Raw genomic sequence first — 24,507 nt, forward strand, 5'->3', positions numbered from 1 at the left:
GTGCGGTAACATGGCAACCTCCCTCCCTCCCTCCCTCTGGACACTTGCCTGTGAGCCCAGCTCAGCTATGCAAGTTATTTCAATCACAGTTGTTAGCATTCCCTTGCTAAACGACATGCCAGTAGAACCTTGTGGTCCCAACTGGAACCTGGCATGACTGACAAATGGTGTTTATGCAGTCTGGCGTCAAATGTTCAGATAATAAATGATACATTATTGCACAAGTAATGACTAAAACCAGCCTAAAACCAGTTGATTGATTAAACAAACCTCCAAGCATCTTATCCCTCTGCCAATCGAGTTAATGCATATGGGATTACTGTACTTGAACAGAGGGGTGTATTGCGAAGTCAGCTTCGCTTCTCACAAGTTCTCTGTTTCTCATCTTTATTAGCAGTGAAGGGGATTTGGAGAGAGTCTGGGTAGATCCTAGATAGGAGATCGCTTTAATCCCCTTTACCTCAGACAATGAGATTGAGGAAGAGGAAATATGCACAGTAAACAGAAGTTAAGGACTATAGTCATGTTTCTTTACTCGATCTTTTTTTACTTCCAATATCTAACTTCCTGAAGCACATTGACGGTTCTGTTAGATCCTCCTCATCAAATATGTGGTTCGGTATCAGAATAAAATGCTAATATTCAAATGTAACTTTCTACCTTGCTTCTCCTAAGTTGATTTGGAGGGTTGTTTCAGTATCGTCATTGCTATTTAGACTCAAGAGTTTCTTGTTTGGATGTTAGTTAAATCCCTTGCACCTTGTCCCTTGATTTAAGGAAAATGCTAAAGAAGAGTAGTGCATTAAAGTTGAACTCAGCCTTGACTTTAAAGATTAGACCACAGGGCTGGCCTCCCAGTCTTGATGCTCAGCCCAATACGCTATGCAAGTGACGCGCTCCTAAGTCATACTTCCGTGTTCATGTCCCTTGTCTTTTTGAATGGGCTTGACGATGATCTCATAAATTTCATGAAAACACAGTCATATAATATAACAATTATGTTCTTGTTTGCTTATGAATTTACTTGTGTCAGATGCCTTTCATGAAGTTTTGGCACTAAAAAGCCTACAAAAGTTAAAAAACTGAAAGGCTACTTGCTGTGTCATTTTGCATAGCGTGTATGCCTTTTTTTAGAGTATGGCGTGCCAGTTTGTTTAGACATTAGAAGGGAAAACTCGGCAACAAGGAAAGCAAGATAAATATTTTGGTTATTTGAACCTTTTTATTTTAATCTTTGCATGCTTTGAACGATGTTGACCTTAGGTCTCAGTCAAAGGCAAGTAATTGGCTTCACAAAACATTCCCTTTTGATCTCAAAATAATGAATGACATGGTTGTTCTGAAATGTCCACATAGTTAAACAGACCAGGGACGATAATGCTGATATCTATCTATGTAATGCACATGAATGTGCAGTAATGGCGTGTATTCAGAGGACACGTTCAGAGACCAAACCAGAGCCATTATGGTAGGAACAGAGTAGAGCGGATGATACGAGATGCTTGTACTTACATTGACAGTAAATAACCTCAAATCGAAGAATTAGATCATAATTCCAATGAAGAAGCTCACAGTATCTTGATCCCAAAATTCAAGATGCTTGTTTAATGTTTACCAGATGTCATTAAATTGATTATTCAACTAAAGTTTCTAATATTGCTAGTAGGCCTTAGACAAAACTATTCCATAGAAGTAACATTCTGCATTATATTTAGCCTATTCTTCAAATTGTGTTAAAGGTTAGTTTCACTCAGACCGTGGTGAATAAGCAGATGCGTAGTCCTTTTCTTTGTATTGAACCTGAGGAGTGGCTTTAAATTTTTCAACCAGTCTCTGGTTGAAACCTAGCTACGTCTCAGACCAATTGAAGATGCCTTCTGCCAAGCATCCCTACTTAGTGGGATCGGAGACTGACTGCTTAGTGTTCTATCAAATGGCAAGTATTGGAATTTCTGCCTGTTGAACTTTGTAATTTAGTAGAGGATCTTGGCCAAGAAGGCCGTGCTGTTTGTTCCAGTTCTATAGTCAGCAGAGAGTAAAAAATGTAGCGTTGTTTTGACCCACTGCAAGCGACTCTGTAGGCCTACAGCCAATTCAATCAGATCTTGGTAACACAAACACGTATTCTATTTCTGTGCGCTTGTGAGCATACATTTGCATTATGTTCTGTATGCATCGCCTGTCATTTGATTCCTGAGAGTCTTGTCCATGTATGCCTCTGTCCAGGGATCTACTCAGTCACAGCACCTTCATTCATCAGTCTACCCTTTATTGTAAAGACTTCTTGGGCACTCTTGAGCGGAAGTCAAGTTGTGGTAGTGGGGTAAAGAAACGAAGGAGATTGTATTTTTCTAATTCGGTAGCTAGGTCTAGAAAACACACATTTTCCTTAGAACCTACAGTATTAGAGTAGACCACACAGTCTTTGTGTGGGGAAAGTGAGACAAACAAAACAAACATCCTCAAGCTCAGTCTAATACTTTGAGCCTCTCTCCCCTCTCTCTGTCATTGTTCAGTCACAGCTTTGCTGCTTGCTTTTCCATGTATACTGAACAAAAATATAAACGCAACATGTCAAGTGTTGATCCCAAGTTTCATGAGCTGAAATAAAAGATCCCAGAAATGTTCCGTATGCACAAAAAGGTTATTTTTCTTAAATTGTGCACATCCCTGTTAGTGAGCATTTCTCCTTTGCCAAGATAATCCATCCACCTGACAGGTGTGGCATATCAAGAAGCTGATTAAGCGGCATGATCCTTACACATGTGCACGTTGTGCTGGGGGACAATTAAAGGCCACTCTAAAATGTGCAGTTTTGTCATACATCACAATGCTACAGATGTCTCATGTTTTGAGGAAGCGTGCAATTGTCATGCTGACTGCAGGAATGTCCACCAGAGCTGTTGCCAGAGAATTGAATATTAATTTCTCTACCATAAGCCACCTCCAACGTTGTTTTAGAGAATTTGGCAGTACGTCCAACCGGCCTCACAACCGCGGACCACGTGTAACCATGCCAGCCCAGGATTGTTTGAGGCCAGCCACCCGGACAGCTAATGAAACTGTGGGTTTGCACAACCGAAGAATTTCTGCACAAACTGTTGTCTTCACCAGGGTCTTGACCTGACTGCAGTTCAACGTCGTAACTGACTTCAGTGGGCAAATGCTCACATTTGATGGCCACTGGCACGCTGGAGAAGTATGTTCTTCATCGATGAATCCTGGTTTCAACTGTCTTGGGCAGCATGGCAGTATGGCATCGGGTGGGTGAGCAGTTTGCTGATGTCAACATTGTGAACAGAGTGCCCCATGGTGGCGGTGGGGTTATAGTATGGGCAGGCATAAGCTATGGACAACGAACACAATTGCATTTTATCGATGGCAATTTGAATGCACAGAGATACCGTGACGAGATCCTGTGGCCCATTGTCATGCCATTCATTTGCCACCATCACCTCATGTTTCGGCATGATAAATACACGGCCCCATGTCGCAAGGATCTGTACACAATTTCTGGAAGCTGATTCCATGGCCTGCATACTCACCAGACATGTCACCCATTGAGCATGTTCGGGATGCTCTGGATCAACGTGTACGTCAGCGTATTCCAGTTCCCGCCAATATCCAGCAACTTCGCACAGCCATTGAAAAGGAGTGGGAAAACCTTCCACAGGCCACAATCAACAAACAGCCTGATCAACTCTATGTGAAGGAGATGTGTCGAGCTACATGAGGCAAATGGTGGTCACACCAGATACTGACTGGTTTTCTGATCCATGACCCTACCTTTTTTTTTAAGGTATCTGTGACCAACCAATGCATATCTGTATTCCCAGTCATGTGAAATCCTTAGGTTAGGGCCTAATTTATTTATATAAATCAGTAAAATCTTTTAAATTGTTCCATTTATATTTTTGTTTAGTGTAGAACTTGGCATTGCTACAACTCTCTCTGGTGATCTAGCAACATACTCCAGGGACCTTAACCCTGTCAGCTCTCATCTGCAACATTGTGTTTTCTGTGAGGATGTGATATGGGTCAAACTGAGTTGTTTGCAATAACTTAAGTCATTAGTTAGAAAACATCCATGTCAATGAAAAGACAATGTCCTATGTCTTCTCTTTTTGAGACTCGCAGTGTTAGCTCAGGGAATTGTGTGTGTTATTTACCGTTGTAATTGCTGCTGTCAAGAAAGAGGCTAGCCTCAAACCAGCAACTTGGGTAGAAGATGACAGCATTTGAAGCTTTTACTGTTTTTTCTTAGCACAATAATTATATAGGCTTACTACCACAACACTACTAAAGACTGGAGCAGCCATTTTTAAGTCTGTCTTGGCCTGTCCTCTTGATGTACAGTCATGTTGTCTGGATGCTTCGGGGCTTATGAAGTTGGAAATGTGATCCAAAGACATAATTAAGTGGTAAACTGCATCTGCTCATCTTCATATACCTCTGTAATTCTACTTATAATTGATTGCAACGGTTATTAAAACTTCAATTGTATCAGCAATTCAACTTCATCTAAATACACGGAACAAAAATTTAAAAAATACTCAAATATACAGAAAGTACTTTAAATCCTAGATACTCAAATACCTGTTTTTGAACCCAGGTCTGATTCTACAACATTTAACCCGAGCTAAGAGTTTCCATATAACTTTGAGGCAGCACTAATTTCACAGTAACAGATTTAACTTTTCCACAGCTTGCTGCGTATCGCCATTTTTAGACATTGAATTACATTTTGGAGATGTCTGACGTTAGCAAACATGGCAAAGTGGAGCCTATTGGACAAGCATAGCTGGCGACGTGAAATCCCACCTCCAGCAAGAGGATATGTTGCCAGACGCCTCAAAGAAATCTGATTTGCCATTGTACATTTACTGTACATGCTGATGCTGTAGCCTGCAAGCATTGTGACCACACAGTAGCTCCATACAATCCATCCATTGTGGCAACAGTCTGCTAACCAGGAGTGTTCTCTGTGTTTATACAGATGAGCCTCCCCGCATTGCGCTCCCTACAAGCAGCCCTGGCAGCATATTGTTTTAATATCTCCCTTTCAGCTCCATGTGTAATGGCAATTTGAGAAGGAGCACGGCCCACATGGTGGCTGTGTTTTAATTGGGCGCTCCAGGGCATTCAGTGGCCTCTCCTCTCTTCTGTTCTGAGACGTGCTGCAGTCTAACCAGGTCTGTTTGTCCAGCTGCTGGATTACCCCCCCCCCCATCTCCCCCTCCTTGTTCTCTTTTTAAATATACGTGCACGCACACACGCATTCACGCGCACACACACTTGCTGAGAGTTTTCCAATCGGCCTTTGTCATGACAAAAATGGGTTCCGTTTTCCCCCTTCACTCAGTGGCATGTCCAAAGGCCATGTTTGTCTGTCTCCCTCGGTCCTTCTCCTCTCCTCCTCTCTCTTTGTGTCTTTCCTTTTCCGGGTGTGCAGTTTGACCCTGGTTGCCCTTGACACATGTGCCTCTAAAAGCTGAACCAATCAATATGGCTCTCAGGGTCCAGTGTCAGATGTCTCCGCTCACTAATTGAATTCAACATTTCAGTTTATGCATGAATGGAGGGGCTATAGGCTAATTTGCAGCATTGTTGTTTTGATTTGGACTTTTTGGTTTGGGAACATAAAATAGTAGGCCTAAGCTATTTCTAAAATGTCTCCAACTCAATCCCAAAAAGTGGATAGAATAATTTGTTTGGAGCCTGAATGTTGCTGACCTGTGAACAGAGGGAATATGTTCATTTTATTGCAGAGAATAAAACTCACACAGAGCAGAGTCAGGCGGTGTCAGTGTGCAAATTTGTCATCAAGGCAAAGGGTGGCTACTTCGAAGAATCTGAAATATAAAATATATTTTGTTAACTTTTTGGGGGGGGGTTACTACATGATTCCATATGTGTTATTTCATAGTTTGATGTCTTCACTATTATTCTACAATGTAGAAAATTGTAAAAATAAAGAACCCTGGAATGTGTAGGTGTGTCAACCTTTGACTGTGTGTACGTGTGTGTGTGTGTGTGTACGTACGCACAGACAGACAGTTGATGTTGGAAGTTTACATACACCTTAGCCAAATACATTTAAAACTCCACTTTTCATCATTTCTGACATTCAGTCCTAGTAAAAATTCCCTGTCTTAGGTCAGTTAGGATCACCACTTTATTTTAAGAATGTGAAATGTCAGAATAATAGTAGAGAGAATGATTCATTTCAGCTTTTATTTATTCCATCACATTCCCAGTGGGTCAGACATTTGCATACACTCAATTAGTATTTGGTGGGATTGCCTTTAAATTGTTTAACTTGGGTAAAAAGTTTCAGGTAGCCTTCCACAATAAGTTGGGTGAATTTTGGCCCATTCCTCCTGACAGAGCTGGTGTAATTGAGTCAGGTTTGTAGGCCTCCTTGCACACACATGCTTTTTCAGTTCTGCCCACACATTTTCTATAGGTTTGAGGTAAGGGCTTTGTGATGGCCACTCCAATACCTTGACTTTGTTGTCCTTAAGCCATTTTGCCACAACTTTGGAAGTGTGCGTCGGATCATTGTCCATTTGGAAGACCCATTTGCGACCAAGCTTTATTTTCCTGACTGATGTTTTGAGATGTTGCTTCAATATATCCACGTTATTTTCCCTCACCATGATGCCATCTATTTTGTGAAGTGCACCAGTCTCTCCTGCAGCAAAGCACCCCCACGACATGATGCTGCCACCCTCGTGCTTCACGGTTGGGATGGTGTTCTTCAGCTTGCAATCCTCCCCCTTTTCCCTCCAAACATAATGATGGTCATTATGGCCAAACAGTTCTATTTTTGTTTCATCAGACCAGAGGACATGTCTCCAAAAAGTATGATCTTTGTCCCCATGTGCAGTTGCAAACCGTAGTCTTGCTTTTTTATGGTGGTTTTGGAGCAGTGGCTTCTTCCTTGCTGAGCGGCATTTCAGGTTATGTCGATATAGGACTCATTTTACTGTGGATATAGATACTTTTGTACATGTTTCCACCAGCATCTTCACATGGTCCTTTGCTGTTGTTCTGGCATTGATTTGCACTTTTCGCACCAAAGTATGTTCATCTCTAGGAGACGGAACGTGTCTCCTTCCTGAGCGGTATGGCGGCTGCGTGGTTCCATGGTGTTTATACTTGTGTACTATTGTTTGTACAGATGAACGTGGTACCTTCGGGTGTTTTGGAAATTGCTCCCATTGATGAACCAGACTTGTGGAGGTCTACAATTTATTTTATAGGTCTTAGCGGATTTCTTTTGATTATCCCATGATGTCATGCAAAGAGGCACTGAGTTTGAAGGTAGGTCTTCAAATACATCCACAGGTACACCTCCAATTGACTCAAATTATGTAAATTAGCTTATCAGAAGCTTCTAAAGCCATGACATAATTTTCTGGAATTTTCCAAGCTGTTTAAAGGCACAGTCAACTTAGTGTATGTAAACTTCTGACCCACTGGAATTGTAATACAGTGAAATAATCTGTCTGTAAACAATTGTTGGAAAAATTTCTTGTCATGCACAAAGTAGATGTCCTAACCGACTTGCCAAAACTATAGTTTGTTAACAAGAAGTTTGGAGTGGTTGAAAAACTAGTTTTAATGACTCCAACCTAAGTGTATGTAAACTTCCGACTTCAACTGTGTGTATGTAATGTTATGTATGTATGTATACTATCGTTCAAAACTTTGGGGTCACATAGAAATGGCCTTGTTTTTGAAAAAAACATTTGTCCGTTTTTAAAATAACATGAAATTGATCAGAAATACAGTGTAGACATTGTTAATGTTGTAAATGACTGTAGCTGGAAACGGCTCATTTTGAATGGAATATCTACATAGGCGTACAGAGGCCCATTATCAGCAACCATCACTCCTGTGTTCCAATGGCACGTTGTTAGCTTATCCAAGTTTATCATTTTAAAAGGCTAATTGATCATTAGAAAAACCTTTTCCAGTTCATAGATTGTGCACGGCGGCTTACAGAGTTAGTCTACAATTTATTACAGTTAGCCTACAATTTTATAGTGAATTTGCATTTTTGTTTAAATATATTTTCATAATTAATAGCCTGACACACATTACCTTTTTAGCTACCGACTCTCACCACCGTCTCCTTTCGAGAGCTTAGAGAGAGAGGGGGGGGGGGCTGTCAACAGTTTAATTTAAAATATGTTTTGTTGAGATGTATCGATGTTCCCGAGCAGATTTCACTTTTGTTTTCCAAATGAAGCACTGGGTAGCTGCAGGAACAGGGTTGGAGAGCCCATGGCATACAGAGTTTGGGTGTACTATCAACTGTCGCCCAGCGAGAGGCTGCATGCTTCTCAAACAGTGGTTGATGCATGGAGTGAAATTAGTGTGTTTTATAAATCCAGGCATTTCTATATGCAATCCCGTGTGAAAGCAGAGCTCTGATGGTTGCCACTAAAAAGAGGAAGTTCCCAACCTTCTACTGCTGATATTTATTTATCAGCTAAAATATTAAGCATTGCTCTGCTATAAAACCAGAGTAGCCAACCCGGAATGATTTAAAAACGAACCTCCGGCCTCCATTCGCTATTCGAGTGCACATAGATTATGTATTTTTCCCCCCTTGCCTCTGTTCCTTCCCATTTGATAATGGGCCTTTTCTAAATTGAAATAAACTTTATATATTAGTAAAGACTAGATTAAATTGAGAATAGTCTGATGGATGAAAATATGCTCATGTGATGAGAGAACAGCGTGTGCGGACTCAGTGCAAGCTTTTTTTGCTACTTTTTCAACTCATCAATAGTCTATAGTCGCATCTTGCAGCCCATATATGTTTGGAATTCTAAGACATTATAGGGTTTGTATCATTCACAACTAATGTTGCCAATTAACTCTCATATAGGACCTGTTTCAAATGATCACTTTTACGCTCAACAAAGGGAAAGGGGTATACCTAGTCATGCCTTAACATCCACGTCTTGGGTGCCCGGGGAACAGTGGGTTAACTGTCTTGCTCGGGCAGAAAGACACATTTTTACATTGTCAGCTCCGGGGTTCGATCCATCAACTTTTCGGTTAGTGGCCCAACGCTCTAACCACAAGGCTACCTGCCGCCCATCTTCATATGCGCACTCTTTCCGGAATGAGAAAAATATGCTGTTTTATTCAGATAATTTAAATTATATTCTTCTTACTATAAAATAATGGCACATGACATATAAGCATATCATCTGCTAAATTAACTAGCATGGCGTATAGCCAGATAACATGCAGTAGGCCCACTCATATTCTGTTCTTCTGAAATACATTTTCATGTCCTAATGTTTCTTTAGATCTGACTAAAATAATGGATTTATTCTGATGGTGTATATTAAATGGATTTAGAATTGTTTTAAAGTAGATGTTCCAAAGGCACGCGGCATGGCATGTATGCGTGGAGGCCTGGCGATGCTTCATGTATTTGTTAATTAAAGGTCAATTACCAATAGACCGGCAGTCATTTGCATGAGAATGACTGCCCTACCCATGAGCCCTGTCATTCCATTTACTGAAACCAGCATCCTAAGCAACCACCGACACCAGACGTCCATGGATGCTGAAAAGTAGTTACAATTTGGTCAGTCCATCCTTACCTTCATCTCAATGTCCACAGACGTCATTTTTTGGTACGGTCCGAACCGGATTTAATTTCAACTTCCACAGATGTTGATTTTTGGACCGGCCTTGATTTGGCCGAAACACAGACGTCCATGATTGGTTCGAACCGGACCACATTTGAAGCAGCCATAGACATTTGGAAAGCACTGTACAGTAAAGTTTAAAAAAAAGTTTAGCAGAGTACAGTAGAGCACAAATTAGAGTGCAGTACACAATAGAGCACACGAGTTGAGTACACTATATTCTGTAATGTACAGAACTCTACTGTTCTGTGCTTTACTGCACTCTTTACTGCACTCTGCACTCTAACTCTCATTCTCTAATGATTGCCTCGCCTGGTTCACCAACTACTTCTCTGATCGAGTTCAGTGTGTCAAATCGGAGGGTCTGTTGTCCGGGCCTCTGGCAGTCTCTATGGGGGTGCCACAGGGTTCAATTCTTGGACCGACTCTCTTCTCTGTATACATCAATGATGTCGCTCTTGCTGCTGGTGAGTCTCTGATCCACCTCTACGCAGACGACACTATTCTGTATACTTCTGGCCCTTCTTTTGACACTGTGTTAACAACCCTCCAGGCGAGCTTCAATGCCATACAACTCTCCTTCCGTGGCCTCCAATTGCTCTTAAATACAAGTCAAACTAAATGCATGCTCTTCAACCGATCGCTGCCAGCACCTGCCCGCCTGTCCAACATCACTACTCTGGACGGCTCTGACTTAGAATATGTGGACAACTACAAATACCTAGGTGTCTGGTTAGACTGTAAACTCTCCTTCCAGACTCACATCAAACATCTCCAATCCAAAGTTAAATCTAGAATTGGCTTCCTATTCCGCAACAAAGCATCCTTCACTCATGCTGCCAAACATACCCTTGTAAAACTGACCATCCTACCAATCCTCGACTTCGGTGATGTCATTTACAAAATAGCCTCCAAAACCCTACTCAATAAATTGGATGCAGTCTATCACAGTGCCATCCGTTTTGTCACCAAAGCCCCATATACTACCCACCACTGCGACCTGTACACTCTCGTTGGCTGGCCCTCGCTTCATACTCGTCGCCAAACCCACTGGCTCCAGGTCATCTACAAGACCCTGCTAGGTAAAGTCCCCCCTTATCTCAGCTCGCTGGTCACCATAGCAGCACCTACCTGTAGCACGCGCTCCAGCAGGTATATCTCTCTGGTCACCCCCAAAACCAATTCTTCCTTTGGCCGCCTCTCCTTCCAGTTCTCTGCTGCCAATGACTGGAACGAACTACAAAAATCTCTGAAACTGGAAACACTTATCTCCCTCACTAGCTTTAAGCACCAGCTGTCAGAGCAGCTCATAGATTACTGCACCTGTACATAGTCCATCTATAATTTAGCCCAAACAACTACCTCTTTACCTACTGTATTTATTTATTTATTTTGCTCCTTTGCACCCCATTATTTCTATCTCTACTTTGCACATTCTTCCACTGCAAACCAACCATTCCAGTGTTTTTACTTGCTATATTGTATTTACTTCGCCACCATGGCCTTTTTTATATTTTTATTTATATATATATATTTTCTTTGCCTTCACCTCCCTTATCTCACCTCACTTGCTCACATTGTATATAGACTTATTTTTCACTGTATTATTGACTGTATGTTTGTTTTACTCCATGTGTAACTATGTGTTGTTGTATGTGTCGAACTGCTTTGCTTTATCTTGGTCAGGTCGCAATTGTAAATGAGAACGTGTTCTCAACTTGCCTACCTGGTTAAATAAAGGTAAAATAAAATAAATAAAAATGCTACGCTGTACTTTGTTGTGCAAACTTGTGAAACAGACATCTATGATTGGTTCAAATTTGGTCTTGTTTGGGGGCGGGGGAGCTCATTTAAATAATAGACAAATATGAAAAGGAGGATATTGCATATTTATACCTTTTTTTTTTCTTTTCTTTTTTACCAACAGTATTTAGGATACATCATCATGAAGCGAATTACATTCATATCTATAATTATGCATTTCTGTGTAGTACAGATCAGGGACCCATGATGAAATTCCGTTTGCACAATTCTGTTACTGTGGAATTGCCCATAAGGTGAATCCTCAATCCCTCTGGAGAGAGAAATATATTGTGAAATTCAATGTCACCATCTAGTTCAAGACACGTGGTTTTAAATAATTCAAACAACGTCTGCTAATTTTGGTTAATCAGTCAGTTCCACTGGGAGGGCATGGCCTAAACAGCTAGCTAATGTTCGCTAGTTAGCTAATTTTCGCTAAGGTTAGCTAGCTAGCAAGATTAATGTAAACCTAACATTAGTACTCGGCTAAGTTAGGTAGCTAGCTAATGTCTGATAACTAACAACTCAGGCACATTTGAAGGCACAGGTCCCTCATCAAAACATGAGCCTATTTGACTACATCAAGGGAAAGGTATTCCCTGAAGGCTGTTCTATTCAGGAACAATGCTTATGGATTGCCAGTAAAGATCTGTGTGGATTAGCTCTGAGTGTCCTTGGGAGGAGGGATTGTGGCTCTGCTTACTAAGCTAATTAATCTCAGTCAGCAGTCTGAGCATCCTCTTTTAATGAAGCTTTCGGTCTGGGTCACGGCACAATTTGGATAATTATTCAGAGATTCAGCATGATTGCCAGCACAGACCTCCCTCTATTGTATTGTAATAGCCGTGGCAAAAACTCTCCATCAGCTCCCTCTCTGCTAATAAGTCCAGACACTGGTATCTACTGCTGGGCTTTCCCCGGAATGCCAGGTTGCATGACTAGCTGCACTGAAAAATAAAGCTGAATGAACACAGGCTTATGTCAGTTTTTTTTTATTTCTGTGTTTATCTACATATTTTCTACAGTGCGTCATACAGTAGGCTATAGATTCTCGGGGCAGTAAAGGCATAAAAGAAAGAGTGTCTTGCTGAGCTAAAATGTTGCTTACAGTAGGTGTTACTTTGGAGAGAGCCGGCCAGGGCAGTGGGGAAGAGGGAGTAGTGGTGTGGAAGAGGAGTGTACCTAACTAACCATCACATTTCAGTCCCTGTGGAACACTTTAATGCTCTGTTTATCTTTCACTGATCTGGGCACAGCCAAAACCTGACGCACAGCCGGCCACTGCAGCATACCAGAATTTACGGCTATGCTTTGATGTTAGTATCTACAGTATGTAGGGATTTTCTGTCGCTGACTGGAACTGACCATGTACGTTTTGCTTGGCCTTTTGTTTGGGTGAACTTAACTCACTGACTTGGTTAATACACCAACGCTGAGTTAAACCCTCAGTCAGTCTGGCTGAAACCCATTGAAGCTCATCCACTCCCTCATACTGGCCTGATCAATGATTAATGCAGTCCCCAGGTGTCAGTCCTGTTAGCAGACTGTCTCAGGACCTCAGGGGAGTGAGCTCCTGGTCTGACTCCTCCCAACCCCCATGCTATGTTTCCCAAGGCTGTCTGTAGGAGACTCTCGCTCGCTGTCCCTCTCGCGCTCGCTGTCCCTCTCGCGCTCGCTGTCCCTCTCGCGCTCGCTGTCCCTCTCGCGCTCACTGTCCCTCTCTCGCTCGCTGTCCGTCTCTCTCTGTCTGTTGCTCGCGGTCTGTCTCGCTCGCTTTCTCTCTCTCTCTCTGTCTCGCTCGATCTCCAAGCATCAGAAAGATTGCCTCAATTAAAGGCGCGGCGGGGTTCCCTAAGCCATTATCCATATTAGTGTTGGGTCCATGACTGTGGCCCTCTTAAACAAAGACTTTCTAATGCTCTGTGGTGCGGCTCATCCATAATTATTCTGCTCAGTCTGTTTTAGAACCCCATCTAGTCACAATTTACTAATCGTGTATCGAAATTGCATCAAAAAATCTTTGGTTTTGTTTGTGTTGAAAGATGTCATGGATTTCAGTCAAGATCTTTTCACTGCCTCCTCCTGCAGGTTCCATCCTAGATTTCACCACCCTATTGTCCTCAGGTCATAATTAAACACCTTTGCTTTTAACACAGCAAGCTCTGCACATCAATCATTAATGATTTTCTGTCAGGGTTTAGAGAAAGGGGTTGTGTGTGTCACATGCATGCACTTCTGCTTAAGAGAGAAAGAGTACACTCTATTAACCATTTGACAATTGAAGACCTCCCACTCGTAGAGACCTGCTCTGATTCTCTCCCTCTCCCATTATCTTTTAAATGAAGCTGTCTGTCATTCAGCACACGAACAGAAGGCCACGATAGCTCCCACCTGCCTTGCTCTGCCCAACACCCTTTTTTGGAGAGGCATTGTTTTTGTAGTGATTTTTTTTGTTGTTGTTGAGAGTTTGACAAAAATCAACACATGTACAGTGCATTCGGAAAGTATTCAGACCCCTTGACTTTTATCCACATTTTGTAATGTTACAGCCTTATTCTACACACAATACCCCATATTGATAAAGCGAAAACAGGTTTTTATACATTTTAGCAAATTTTATACAAATTTCTAAACCAATACCTTATTTACATAAGTATTCAGACCCTTTTCTATGAGACTCGAAATTGAGCTCAGGTGTATCCTGTTTCCATTGATCATCCTTGATGTTTCTACAACTTGATTGGAGTCCACCTGTGGTATATTCTATTGATTGGACATGATTTGGAAAGGCACACACCTGTGTGTATATGTAAGGTCCCACAGTTGACAATGCATGTCAGAGCAAAAACCAAGCCATGAAGTCGAATGAATTGTCCGTAGAGCTCCGAGTCAGACAGGATTGTGTCGAGGCACAGATCTGGGGAAGGGTACCAAGAAATGTCTGCAGCATTGAAGGTCCCCAAGAACACAGTGGCCTCCATCATTCTTACATTTAAGAAGTTTGGAACAACCAAGACTCTTCCTAGAGCTGGCCGCCCGGCCAAACTGAGCAGTCAGGGGAGAAGGGCCTTGGTCAGGTAGATGACCAAGAACCTGATGGTCACTCTGACAAAGCTCCAGAGTTCCTCTGTGGAGATGGGAGAACCTTCCAGAAGGACAACCATCTCTGCAGCACTCCACCAATCAGGCCTTTATGGTAGAGTGGCCAGATGGAAGCCACTCCTCAGTAAAAGGCACATGACAGGCCGCTTGGAGTTTGCAAAATGCACCTTAAGACTCTGACTATGGGAAACACGATTCTCTGGTCTGATCAAACCAAGATTGAACTCTTTGGCCTGAATGCCAAGCGTCACATCTGGTAGAAACTTGGTACCATCCCTACGGTGAAGCATGGAGGTGGTGGCAGCATCATGCTGTGGGGATTTTTTTCAGCGGCAGGGACTGAGAGACTAGTCAGAATCGAGGGAAAGATGAACAGAGCAATGTACAGAGATCCTTGATGATAACCTGCTCCAGAGCGCTCAGGACCTCCAACTGGGGCAAAGGTTCACCTTCCAACAGGAATACGACCCTAAGCACACAGCCAAGACGATGCAGGAAGGGCTTCGGGACAAGTCTCTGAATGTCCTTGAGTGGCCCAGCCAGAGCCCGGACTTGAATCCGATCGAACATCTCTGAAGAAACCTGAAAATAGCTGTGAAGCGACGCTCCCAATCCAACCTGACAGAGCTTGAGAGGATCTGCAGAGAAGAATGTGAGAAACCCCCCAAATACAGGTGTGTCAAGCTTGTAGCGTCATAGCCAAGAAGACTCAAGGCTGTAATCGCTACCAAAGGTGCTTCAAGAAAGTACTGAGTAAAGGGTCAGAATACTTATGCAAATGTGATACTTCCGTTTTCATTTAATACCTTAGCAAAAATGTCTAAACCCGTTTTTGCTTTGTCATTATGGTGTATTGTGTGTAGATTGTTGAGGGGAGAAAAAAAATATTAAATCAATTTAAGAATAAGGCTGTAACGTAACAATGTGGAAAAAGTCAAGGGGTCTGAATACTTTCCGAATGCACTGTGTATCATAAAATCTGGCCTCGTACGGCGTCTTTCCCATATCACTTTCAGTCACTCCTCGGTGTGGTATTTTTCTCAACAGTGTTATTGAATTATTTCCACCTCGTGAACGGTCGTCGTTCCATCGTGTGTGAGGAGAGTATGTAGTTAACCCTATGGTTAGTGTATTTTCTCCTGAAAACAGGATTACAACGCATTGCAGAGCTTCATGATCATCAGTTTAGATGCATGTTTTTATAGTTTGACCAAAATACCTGGTACATCTGTCACTCTGGGAAAGGAAAGCAGCCCTTTATGAGCAGGACTGATTGCGGTCTTTCTCTGGTCCAAAGGGAAAAGTTCATTTGGAACGCTTCTCACAGTACCTTTTTAACCATTCAGAGTGATTATTTCTGCATGACGTCTCTGGCAACTGATGAAACACATTTGTGATGAAAGTAACAGTCTTTGCATACACTTGTCCTGAACAATCATGCCAATGAGGTAATCTTGCCAAGTTCTCTCTCTTTTGGCTTAGTTACAGACTACTAAAGAGATTTGACTTTAGATCCACCAGCATAAGTTATTGCTTCGGTACGGTATGTGATTCAAACAGAAGCTTTAATTACACTGCCTTAAATACGTTGCTCTGGTTAACCTTGGCAACCCAAGTAGAATGACTGGTTTTACATGTATCCTGGATAAAATGTCAGACCAGTAAAGAACATTGAAACCCATACTGAAGGTAACTGAGGCTGGTAATTATTCAGATGTATTGTGGTTTGACAGAGATGACAGATTTGAACACCTGTAATGAGTGAAGGTACATGTGCACCGTACACACACACACACACACACACACACACACACACACACAGCTTAAAGATCAAAGGGTACAGACTACCACACTAATATTTAATTTCCCTGACCAACAGCCTGTATTTGTTAATGGAGTAGGACAGAGAAGACACACTGTGTGTAACGGCGCTGGCCTCACAAGAGCCCCTCTATGAGACTGCCAGGGGGAACACCAGTTCAGTCAGCACAGCATTTAAGAGGACCAATCCCAGCTCTTGCTGGGTGATGCTCAGGGGAAAAAGCAGGCATAAATAAATAAGGGAGGGAAAATAAACTCAAATTTTTTCAGATTTCAAAATGCAGTCATGGAAAAGCTTCACTGTTTTTCTGACTTGATTTACTCTGCAATGATGGTGATTTAAATGTGTACTAATGACAGCTTCACCAGATTGACCCTCTGAAACGGTCTACAGTGATGAACATCACTCTATCCAAAGCACAATTCCTTGGAAATCGGCTAATGTAGACCTAGACTGTATGTCTAGTTGGACAGTAAAGTTGTACAAGCCCAACCTGGCATGATACTAAGCAGAGATGTGCATGTTTCTACATGAAAATAGAAATGTGCCGAGCTGACTGGCGTATGTCTACTCAGACTACTTAAGGGCCTATTATAAGTGCTTCATAAATATGATTATTACAATACCACATCAGTCATTGAGGCCTATATTGCCCAGATAAGCTAAAGCTTCTCCATTTTCCATTCCCCAGTAGTGGAGTGTTTTGTTAGGGTATACGCTCCTCCACACTGCTCAAGGCCAGAGCTTGGGAGAAGCCCTCCCTGCCAAGCATTCAGAAAATGCTTGGTATTCTGATAGGTGACTGTGATACCAGTCCCTGAAGGAAGAGGAGAGTGAGTAGTGCAGTGTATCTATGTTCTTATAGGCTTACGTGGGGCTCTGCTGTTGCCTATGTGTTCTTATGAAGAGCTAAGAGCTTCTGGTTCATTTAGTCAGGGGGTCAAAGCCTAGTTGGGATCAGCAAAAAATCAGCAAAAAATTATACTATTTTTCAAATGAAACAAAATACCTCTGCTCTTGTTAAATCTTTTTGAATCGTTTTTAAGATGAGGCTTGTTATTTTCTGTCCATCTCTGTAGATTCTGAGATTACAAAGGGTCGGTAGAAACAAATAGCTTTTGCCTGCACGGCACGTTGGAAATAATTCCTACTGGTGGACCTTTTTGGTTTCGATTATACTATTTTCTTGTCAAGTCAGGGGAATAATTCAGTGCAGCATTAGGGAGCGTTTCTTACCATGACCTCTATTCTTAAATGATAATACCAAGCACCTAACCATGAATTATTTTGTCAGGGAGTGTGAGTGGTTGTACAGTTTCTACTAATTCAAATGCCTATGAGTTGACGCTAGACTTCAGCTCTCCTTTTCATCCAACCACGAGACGTCGTCAAGACAACCACAAATGACAAAGGGCTTTCTCAGTCTATTCAGCGATATGAAAGAGAGGCTGTTTTGTGTGATGGAGATGTGATAGCACATGCAGTGGGTGGTAATGTATGCAGCCAGGGCACAAACACATGAATAAGCATGTTTCGCCACCGCTTCAGCCTCCTGTGATGCCAACACAAAGACATGCATTATCAATATCCTATTGACGTGACACTAAAAGCACCATATGGTCTGAATAAAACATATTGACGCAATCACAACAATCCTTAATCGCACGTTTCTGTTGTAGCTACTTCGGCTCGACAGAACCGAACCGCTAAATGCCATTTATAACTCACTTGGCAAAAGTCTGTGGCACAGAAACGGGAAAAGAGTGTAAAAAGAAATCAAGCTAGAAATAGAGGAAGAGATTTGAGTTTTGCCTTTGTTATTTTCTGCGTTCACACGCTCTTCCTGTGTTCAGATTCTGCTGACATCAATCCCAGAGGAATCCCCAGTCCAGTAGTTTTGTCTGTAATTTAGTTGGAGCAGTTGGATTATGTCCTGGTCCTGTACCCACAGCAGTCAGCAGAACCTGACCACCAGACACTTACTGGCCTCTCTTCCTCCCATCATTCACTACCATTCTTCTGAAGGGTCCTTATTTTACAGTAGTGTGGGTTTGAAATGTGTAATTTGATCCAATCTTAATTCACCATATACGTAAGTTTTACACACTACTATATATAAGTATGATATAGCCTATGTATGAATACATAATCGTCAACCCCTCCAGAAACCCTTGGAAAGCATTTCAGATGCTTCCATCCATCATTCTTGCAGAATGCTGTCTCTTTACTGTGCCTACAACAGACTTCCATGCTGTATCTATCTTGCGTCACACATGTTGTTTGGGTTGATTTCAGACTCTCCTGTCAACTGTACTAAGTTCTTCTGCACCTTGCTTCCCGCTGACAAACCACCTTCAGAAAGGTCTAGGCCTATGTGAAGGGTCCCGTTATAAGCCAGACTGTGTGAAGCTCTTTTTACAAGGAAGTGTCTTTATTCTCCACCCGGTCAGAGAAGCCACTTGGTCAGAGAGGACTGAAAGGGACACTATTCCCACCAACGGCTACACACAGACTCCCTTTTCAACACCGGGGACATTTTTTAAAAGAGGGGAAGAGAGACCCTCTGTGCATTTGTTAGTGGTTTGCTATAGACCTAAAGAAGTGGACGGAACTGGCAGAGGGCCGACGTGTGTGTGTGTGTGTGTGTGTGTGTGTACATCCGCCTTTGATATTAGCTTGTTAACATTTTCTTTGTCTACAAACATTTTCTATTCTATACTGTAGAAATCACATCTGTGACTGGCCGCGACTGTTTTTATTCACTACAGAAATACCCTCAAAGTCTGACGATCACACCCTATGCTGTGACATTTTATGTGTTGTAAAACAGAACATCTATGTGTAAGATTAACTGTACTGTAGTTGGATTCTGCCTCGTAGTCATAAAACGATGAACTATGGTGGCTGTGTGTTCCCTGGAGCCTGTCATAACTCAAGCAGACGGGTACAGTACCATTTGGCTGTGTTCCAGAGGGGGAGATGCCAGGAGCAGCAGAACAATGTCAGGCCTCCGAGCCTAAGGCCGTCTCTCATTCAGACGCCGCATGAAGAATCGCACCCTTGTCTTTTTGGAGGGATTCGCTGTTGACCTCACATTTTTATGGGGTCTTAGCGTTCAGACCCCTGTCACGGATCATTAAGAGTTGAACGTCAAACGTGCACAGCAACCACTTTCAATGATTGATAAACATAGAGGGGAGTCTCGTGGAGCTCAGCGGACTTGGCTGTAGTGTAGTGGGATTGTAAAGCCCCGATCAGACCTCAGTGATGCTGACAGGCTAATAGCCTAGCAGTAGTTATTTATAGGTTCCTTGGACTGCACCAGGGCAGAGCCATGCATTCCAGACACGGCCAATGAACTCTGGAGATTGTTGGCTCTGCATGCCCCCTCTCCTCCCAAGTTATTGTTTTTATCATTACAACCACTACACTTTACAGTAGTAGCAGCAGTAGTAACAAAGTGCTACATTACTAATTACAATTTGGGTATTTGGCAGACTCTACTTTTCCAGAAGTACTTACATTCAGCTGAATCATCTTGTGAAAGGTCACTACAGCCATGATCAGGAAGGGGAAACGTGATGGATGTACAAGAAATAATTGAAAATGAGGCTACTTTTTTGGGGGTTTTTTTATGTAGAAAAGGAATTACTATCGGTTTCCCAGTCCTATACTGCTGCTCCAGTTACTAAGGAAGTTCCCATGACGATTGGTCCCCATGCACTATAAATATTGACAATGGGATGTCAGCCGTTCAAAGAGCTGGTGAGGACTGCAGACCAGTAGCATGGCTGTTCTCCATTGTTTCCAGGCCTCACAGTGCAGCTGTGTATCACAGGCCAATCGGTCTAGACTGAGACTGAGCATCAAGGACAACAGTGACAGCAATAGAGGCCCACAAATAGACATGTTGTGGATAGTGCTAATGGCTCTAGAAAGTGTCTTATTCCCCCATACTATTCTTATCTCTCAAAGCACCCCTATTCTGGACATAGGTTTGACTCAATAAAACATGATGCACATGGAATAATGCATGTATTTTTCATGGACTACCCTGTGGCAGTGGGCCTGGAAGTTACCGTCCAAGAAGTGACAGACCTCTTATCCCTCCATGAATAAGTAAAGAGGGGTCTGACTGAATCACTTACTGTATCAGAGCAGCACACCAGACGCACCTGCTCCAGGACCACCAACTAGGGCTCTCTTCACCCTCTTATGCCCCATCCTCTTGTCACTGGCTACAGTCACGTACTGTAGGACTACTGCACTTAGCCATTCTTGACCTCTCACCAGGGTGGAGGGTGAGGACGGGGAAGAGCTGCTCAATTATTAAAGGGGTTGCAGCTGTAATAGAGGACTCCCACTGGCCAATTGATTTGCTGGGGTAGTGAGGTGACGAGTGACAAGTGTCCTAAATGGAGAATGCGCAACATCGCTTTAAGGCTCATGTGATGTAGAAAAGTGGCGGGGTGGCAGATTCTAGAACATGATCCAACCAATGTTGTAACTCCTGATGGATTATTGGCTAACATTAGACTTGCAATAATACTTCCATATTTTATTTTCTCTACAGGTGTAGTGAACAATAATGGGTTATGTTTGCGGATGATCAAGAGGAGACTGGCGTCTTGAGCTTATCGTCGGACACATGGTTAGACATATTGTATAGATATCTATTAATACTGTAAGTATTTGTATAGCAAACTTGATGTTCAGCGTTTTTTTACTATTCTTGTGTTTGCAGAATATTTGCCATGCCACTTGGGATGGCTCTGATCTCAGCCCTGCTCATCCTCCTACTGATCACCACCTCATACTCCCTCGCTGTCCGCACTTATCCACGCTTCTCCAGAAATGACACTTCTTTTGAGCACCTGGTCCTGCACCCGGACCCCTCTGTGGGCACGGTTTATGTGGGGGCCAGGGACCACCTATTCCAACTGGATGGGCTAGACGGCCTGCGTCTGGAGCATGAGGAGAGGACCGGCCCTGTGACTGATAGTAAGGAGTGTCTTCCCCCTGTCACCGAGGCCAACTGCCCCCAGGCCCGGCACACCTCCAACCACAACAAGCTGCTCCTAGTGGACCCCTCAGCCATGGAGCTCATCACCTGTGGTAACGTCCACCAGGGCACCTGCCAGAAGCGCAGCCTGAACTCTGTGAAGGAGGTCCTGTTCTCCACAGAGAGGCCGGTGGATACCCAGTACGTGGCGGCCAACGACCCGGAGGTGTCCACAGTGGGGCTGGTGGTGGGGCCCCGAGGCGGGGAGCGGGCCGTGCTCTACGTGGGGCGTGGTTACACAAGCAGCCATCCGCCCATCTCCACACGCCATCTGGCCCACGAGCCTGTGTTCTCTTACGAGGAGACGGCCAAGCTGGCCGTGGCGGGAAGGCTCTCGGAGTACGACCACCATTTTGTAGCCGCTTTCGCTCGCCGTGGGCATGTGTACTTCTTATTCTATCGCCGTGACATTAAGGCTGTGTCGCGGGAATACCGTACGTATGCTGCCCGCGTGTGTCTGGATGACACCTCCTACTATTCCTATGTAGAGGTACCCCTGGTGTGTCACTCCTCCTCTACCTCCTCCCCAGAGAGGAACTACAACCTCCTCCAGGCAGCCCAGGTGGGTCAGGGGGGTGGCAGAGAGGGGGACACCCTGCTGGGGGTGTTCTCCACCCGGGTCAGCTCTTCCAACGGGCCCTCCGAGGACTCCGCTCTGTGTGTGTTCCCTCTGGACGAGCTGGACAGACTCATCGACTCCACACGAGACCTGTGCTACACACTGGATGGCCATGTGAAGGGAGTAGGCGAGGTGGCCTACATAGAGTATGAGGTCAAGTCCAGCTGTGCCAACTTACCTACGGTAAGGTGTTCGGAGGAGCAGCTGTTGTAACAATACATGCACCTTTCACATGAGTCCTCTGCTTCATTGGAATTAAACACATTTCAATGTAGGTTTCCTCTGCTCAATGCCAAGCATTTGCCCTATTTTTCTTCCTAACGTCAGACTACTACCAATGGAATGCCTTATCTAGTTAAATCCTACTTATTCTCTGCCTTCGCTGCTGTAATGGCTTATTGGCTTCAGCAGTCTGGAAGAGGAGTAGATCCAGCCTCAGCTCAGAGCAGCCGTAGAGAGAGGAAGGCCTGTGATTCATGAAAGGCCTTAATGAGCACTGTGCCAAAGAGCCAAGAGATCCCTGAAGCCTGGGAGGGAAGTAGCCCTGCAGGCCTACGACCCCGGGGTGACCTGGAGCCCCGGCGCTCGTCAGGCCTGCCTGCCCTGCAGCCACGAGCGGTTTAATGGGATCGTTAGGATCAATAAAACTAACTGTCCCGACTCAGCTATCAGACTGGTAAATGAAGGCTGACACGGATGGGGAAGAGCCCTTTGAAGTCCAACGAGACTGACAGATGGATTGGAACGCATAGTTAATTTGGTAAACAATTTGCTTTAAAGTAAACAAGCCCTGTAACAAAAGACTTTCCAATTGACTGGAGTTGGGCTGAAGACTTATTGGTAGGCTTTAAGGGGTTACGCAAAAGCAAAGGCACAAGATTGCATTCTTAGTATGCTTCCCATCTAGTATAATATTTCATCCTCTTATAAAAACTAAGAAGATTGGTTGGATTGTGAAAGACCTGTAAATGAAATATTACTGAATGAAAGTTATACTGTTGGACTTAAAATGAATAACCATGTTCCTGTGATAATGTGAATGGAACGTTCTGAGAGATGTGTTTTTGTTTGTTCTCTGTGTTCCAGAACACCCTAAAGGCTTATCCCTGTGGCTCTGACCACACCCCCAGTCCAATGGCCAGCAGGGTACCCATGGAAGCTGAGGCAGTATTGGACAGCCCATCTGCCCGTCTCACTGCTGTGGCTGTCGGTATGAGTGCTGGGCACACCATTGCCTTTTTAGGAGACTCTAAAGGGAATTTGCACAAGGTATGCCAAGTTACAGTAGGTCATGATGCATTTTTTTAATAGTAATAATAATAGTTAATAGTTGAGATCTAGATCAAGATAGCAGTGTTTCAGACGTACTTCTACTCTGGACGTCGTCTGGTAGCCTTGTTAAAGCTGTGGTCCGAGCCAGTGGGAGAGACCTTCTCAGACAGAACAGAGGGCTTTGAGGTGCCTGATCAAAGCTCCCTTAGTATGCAGCTGACTGAAGTTACCCATTATAAAGGGATTATCTCATCACTGCACACCAAATTCCACAACCACCATTCATACACACAAGTGCACATGCATGCGTGAACACACACACACAATGTGGATACAACATGCAGGTTTCTAAATCGAGTGTCTTATTTTGTCAGCTCGCTAAGATGTGCTGACAGAAACTGCACTTGACAAGCCATTTGATTCCTGCTTACAGCGCTGAGATCACTGCACAGGCTTATGGAGTCTGACATAAAAATCTATGCTAATCTCATTAAACTCAGGTAACTTGAGAGTTTGAGGGCTCATGAATCACTTAGGCAAAGGTGTCTCGGTATCCTCCAGATTAGATTTACTGACTGCCAATCAAATTAACTGTTCTCTTCACAATATGATCCTGCAGACAGTACAAATGCACCTTCAATTTGCTTTTAGACACATTCTAGCCAAGACTTCTTTAGCCTTTTCAATTCTCTTTTTCTGTTTTTATATGTACTGTATGTGCTGAGTTCTATAACCTTCACACTTGGAAATGATTGATGGTTTCTGACCATAACCATCTGCTTCTCTCCAGGTGTTCCTAGGCTCTGGAGGCAGGGTGGAGATGTACTCCTCCGTGCTCATCCAGCCCAACTCGCCCGTCAGCAGTGACCTCCTGCTGGACCAGACGGAGACGCACATCTACGTCATGACCGGCGCAATGGTTAGTCTGAGTGAACAACACAGCTCAAACACATCATCGCTAGCTAGCTGCTTGACTCCCCTAATACAGTCTAGGGTCTTCAGCTGGTGCAGGAATGCAGTGAAGAGGATCACGAGTAGGTACTGTACAGGTGTGTTTTGCATTTTTGACCATGCAGTTCACTGATAGTAGTTCAGGGCAAGGGCTATGAAAAAATATATAATTGATCGAACACAATTATAGCACCTC

At 43.4% G+C, this 24,507-nt stretch overlaps 1 protein-coding gene across 5 annotated transcripts in view; it reads left to right on the forward strand.

The window, feature by feature from the left end:
• The window catches only part of LOC139542125 (plexin-B1-like), a 57,480-nt gene that overhangs the window by 6,510 nt on the left and 26,463 nt on the right, over nt 1–24,507 (forward strand). For all 5 annotated transcript variants that reach the window (XM_071347191.1, XM_071347189.1, XM_071347188.1 and 2 more), the window contains 4 exons: nt 20,981–21,058; nt 21,152–22,271; nt 23,175–23,357; nt 24,151–24,279. In XM_071347191.1, coding sequence (XP_071203292.1) covers nt 21,162–22,271; nt 23,175–23,357; nt 24,151–24,279 — 1,422 coding nt within the window. In that variant the 5' untranslated portion in view covers nt 20,981–21,058; nt 21,152–21,161. The remainder of the gene's footprint in view (nt 1–20,980; nt 21,059–21,151; nt 22,272–23,174; nt 23,358–24,150; nt 24,280–24,507) is intronic.

Source organism: Salvelinus alpinus, chromosome 17, assembly GCF_045679555.1.
Source record: "Salvelinus alpinus chromosome 17, SLU_Salpinus.1, whole genome shotgun sequence".
Lineage (NCBI taxonomy): Eukaryota > Metazoa > Chordata > Actinopteri > Salmoniformes > Salmonidae > Salvelinus > Salvelinus alpinus.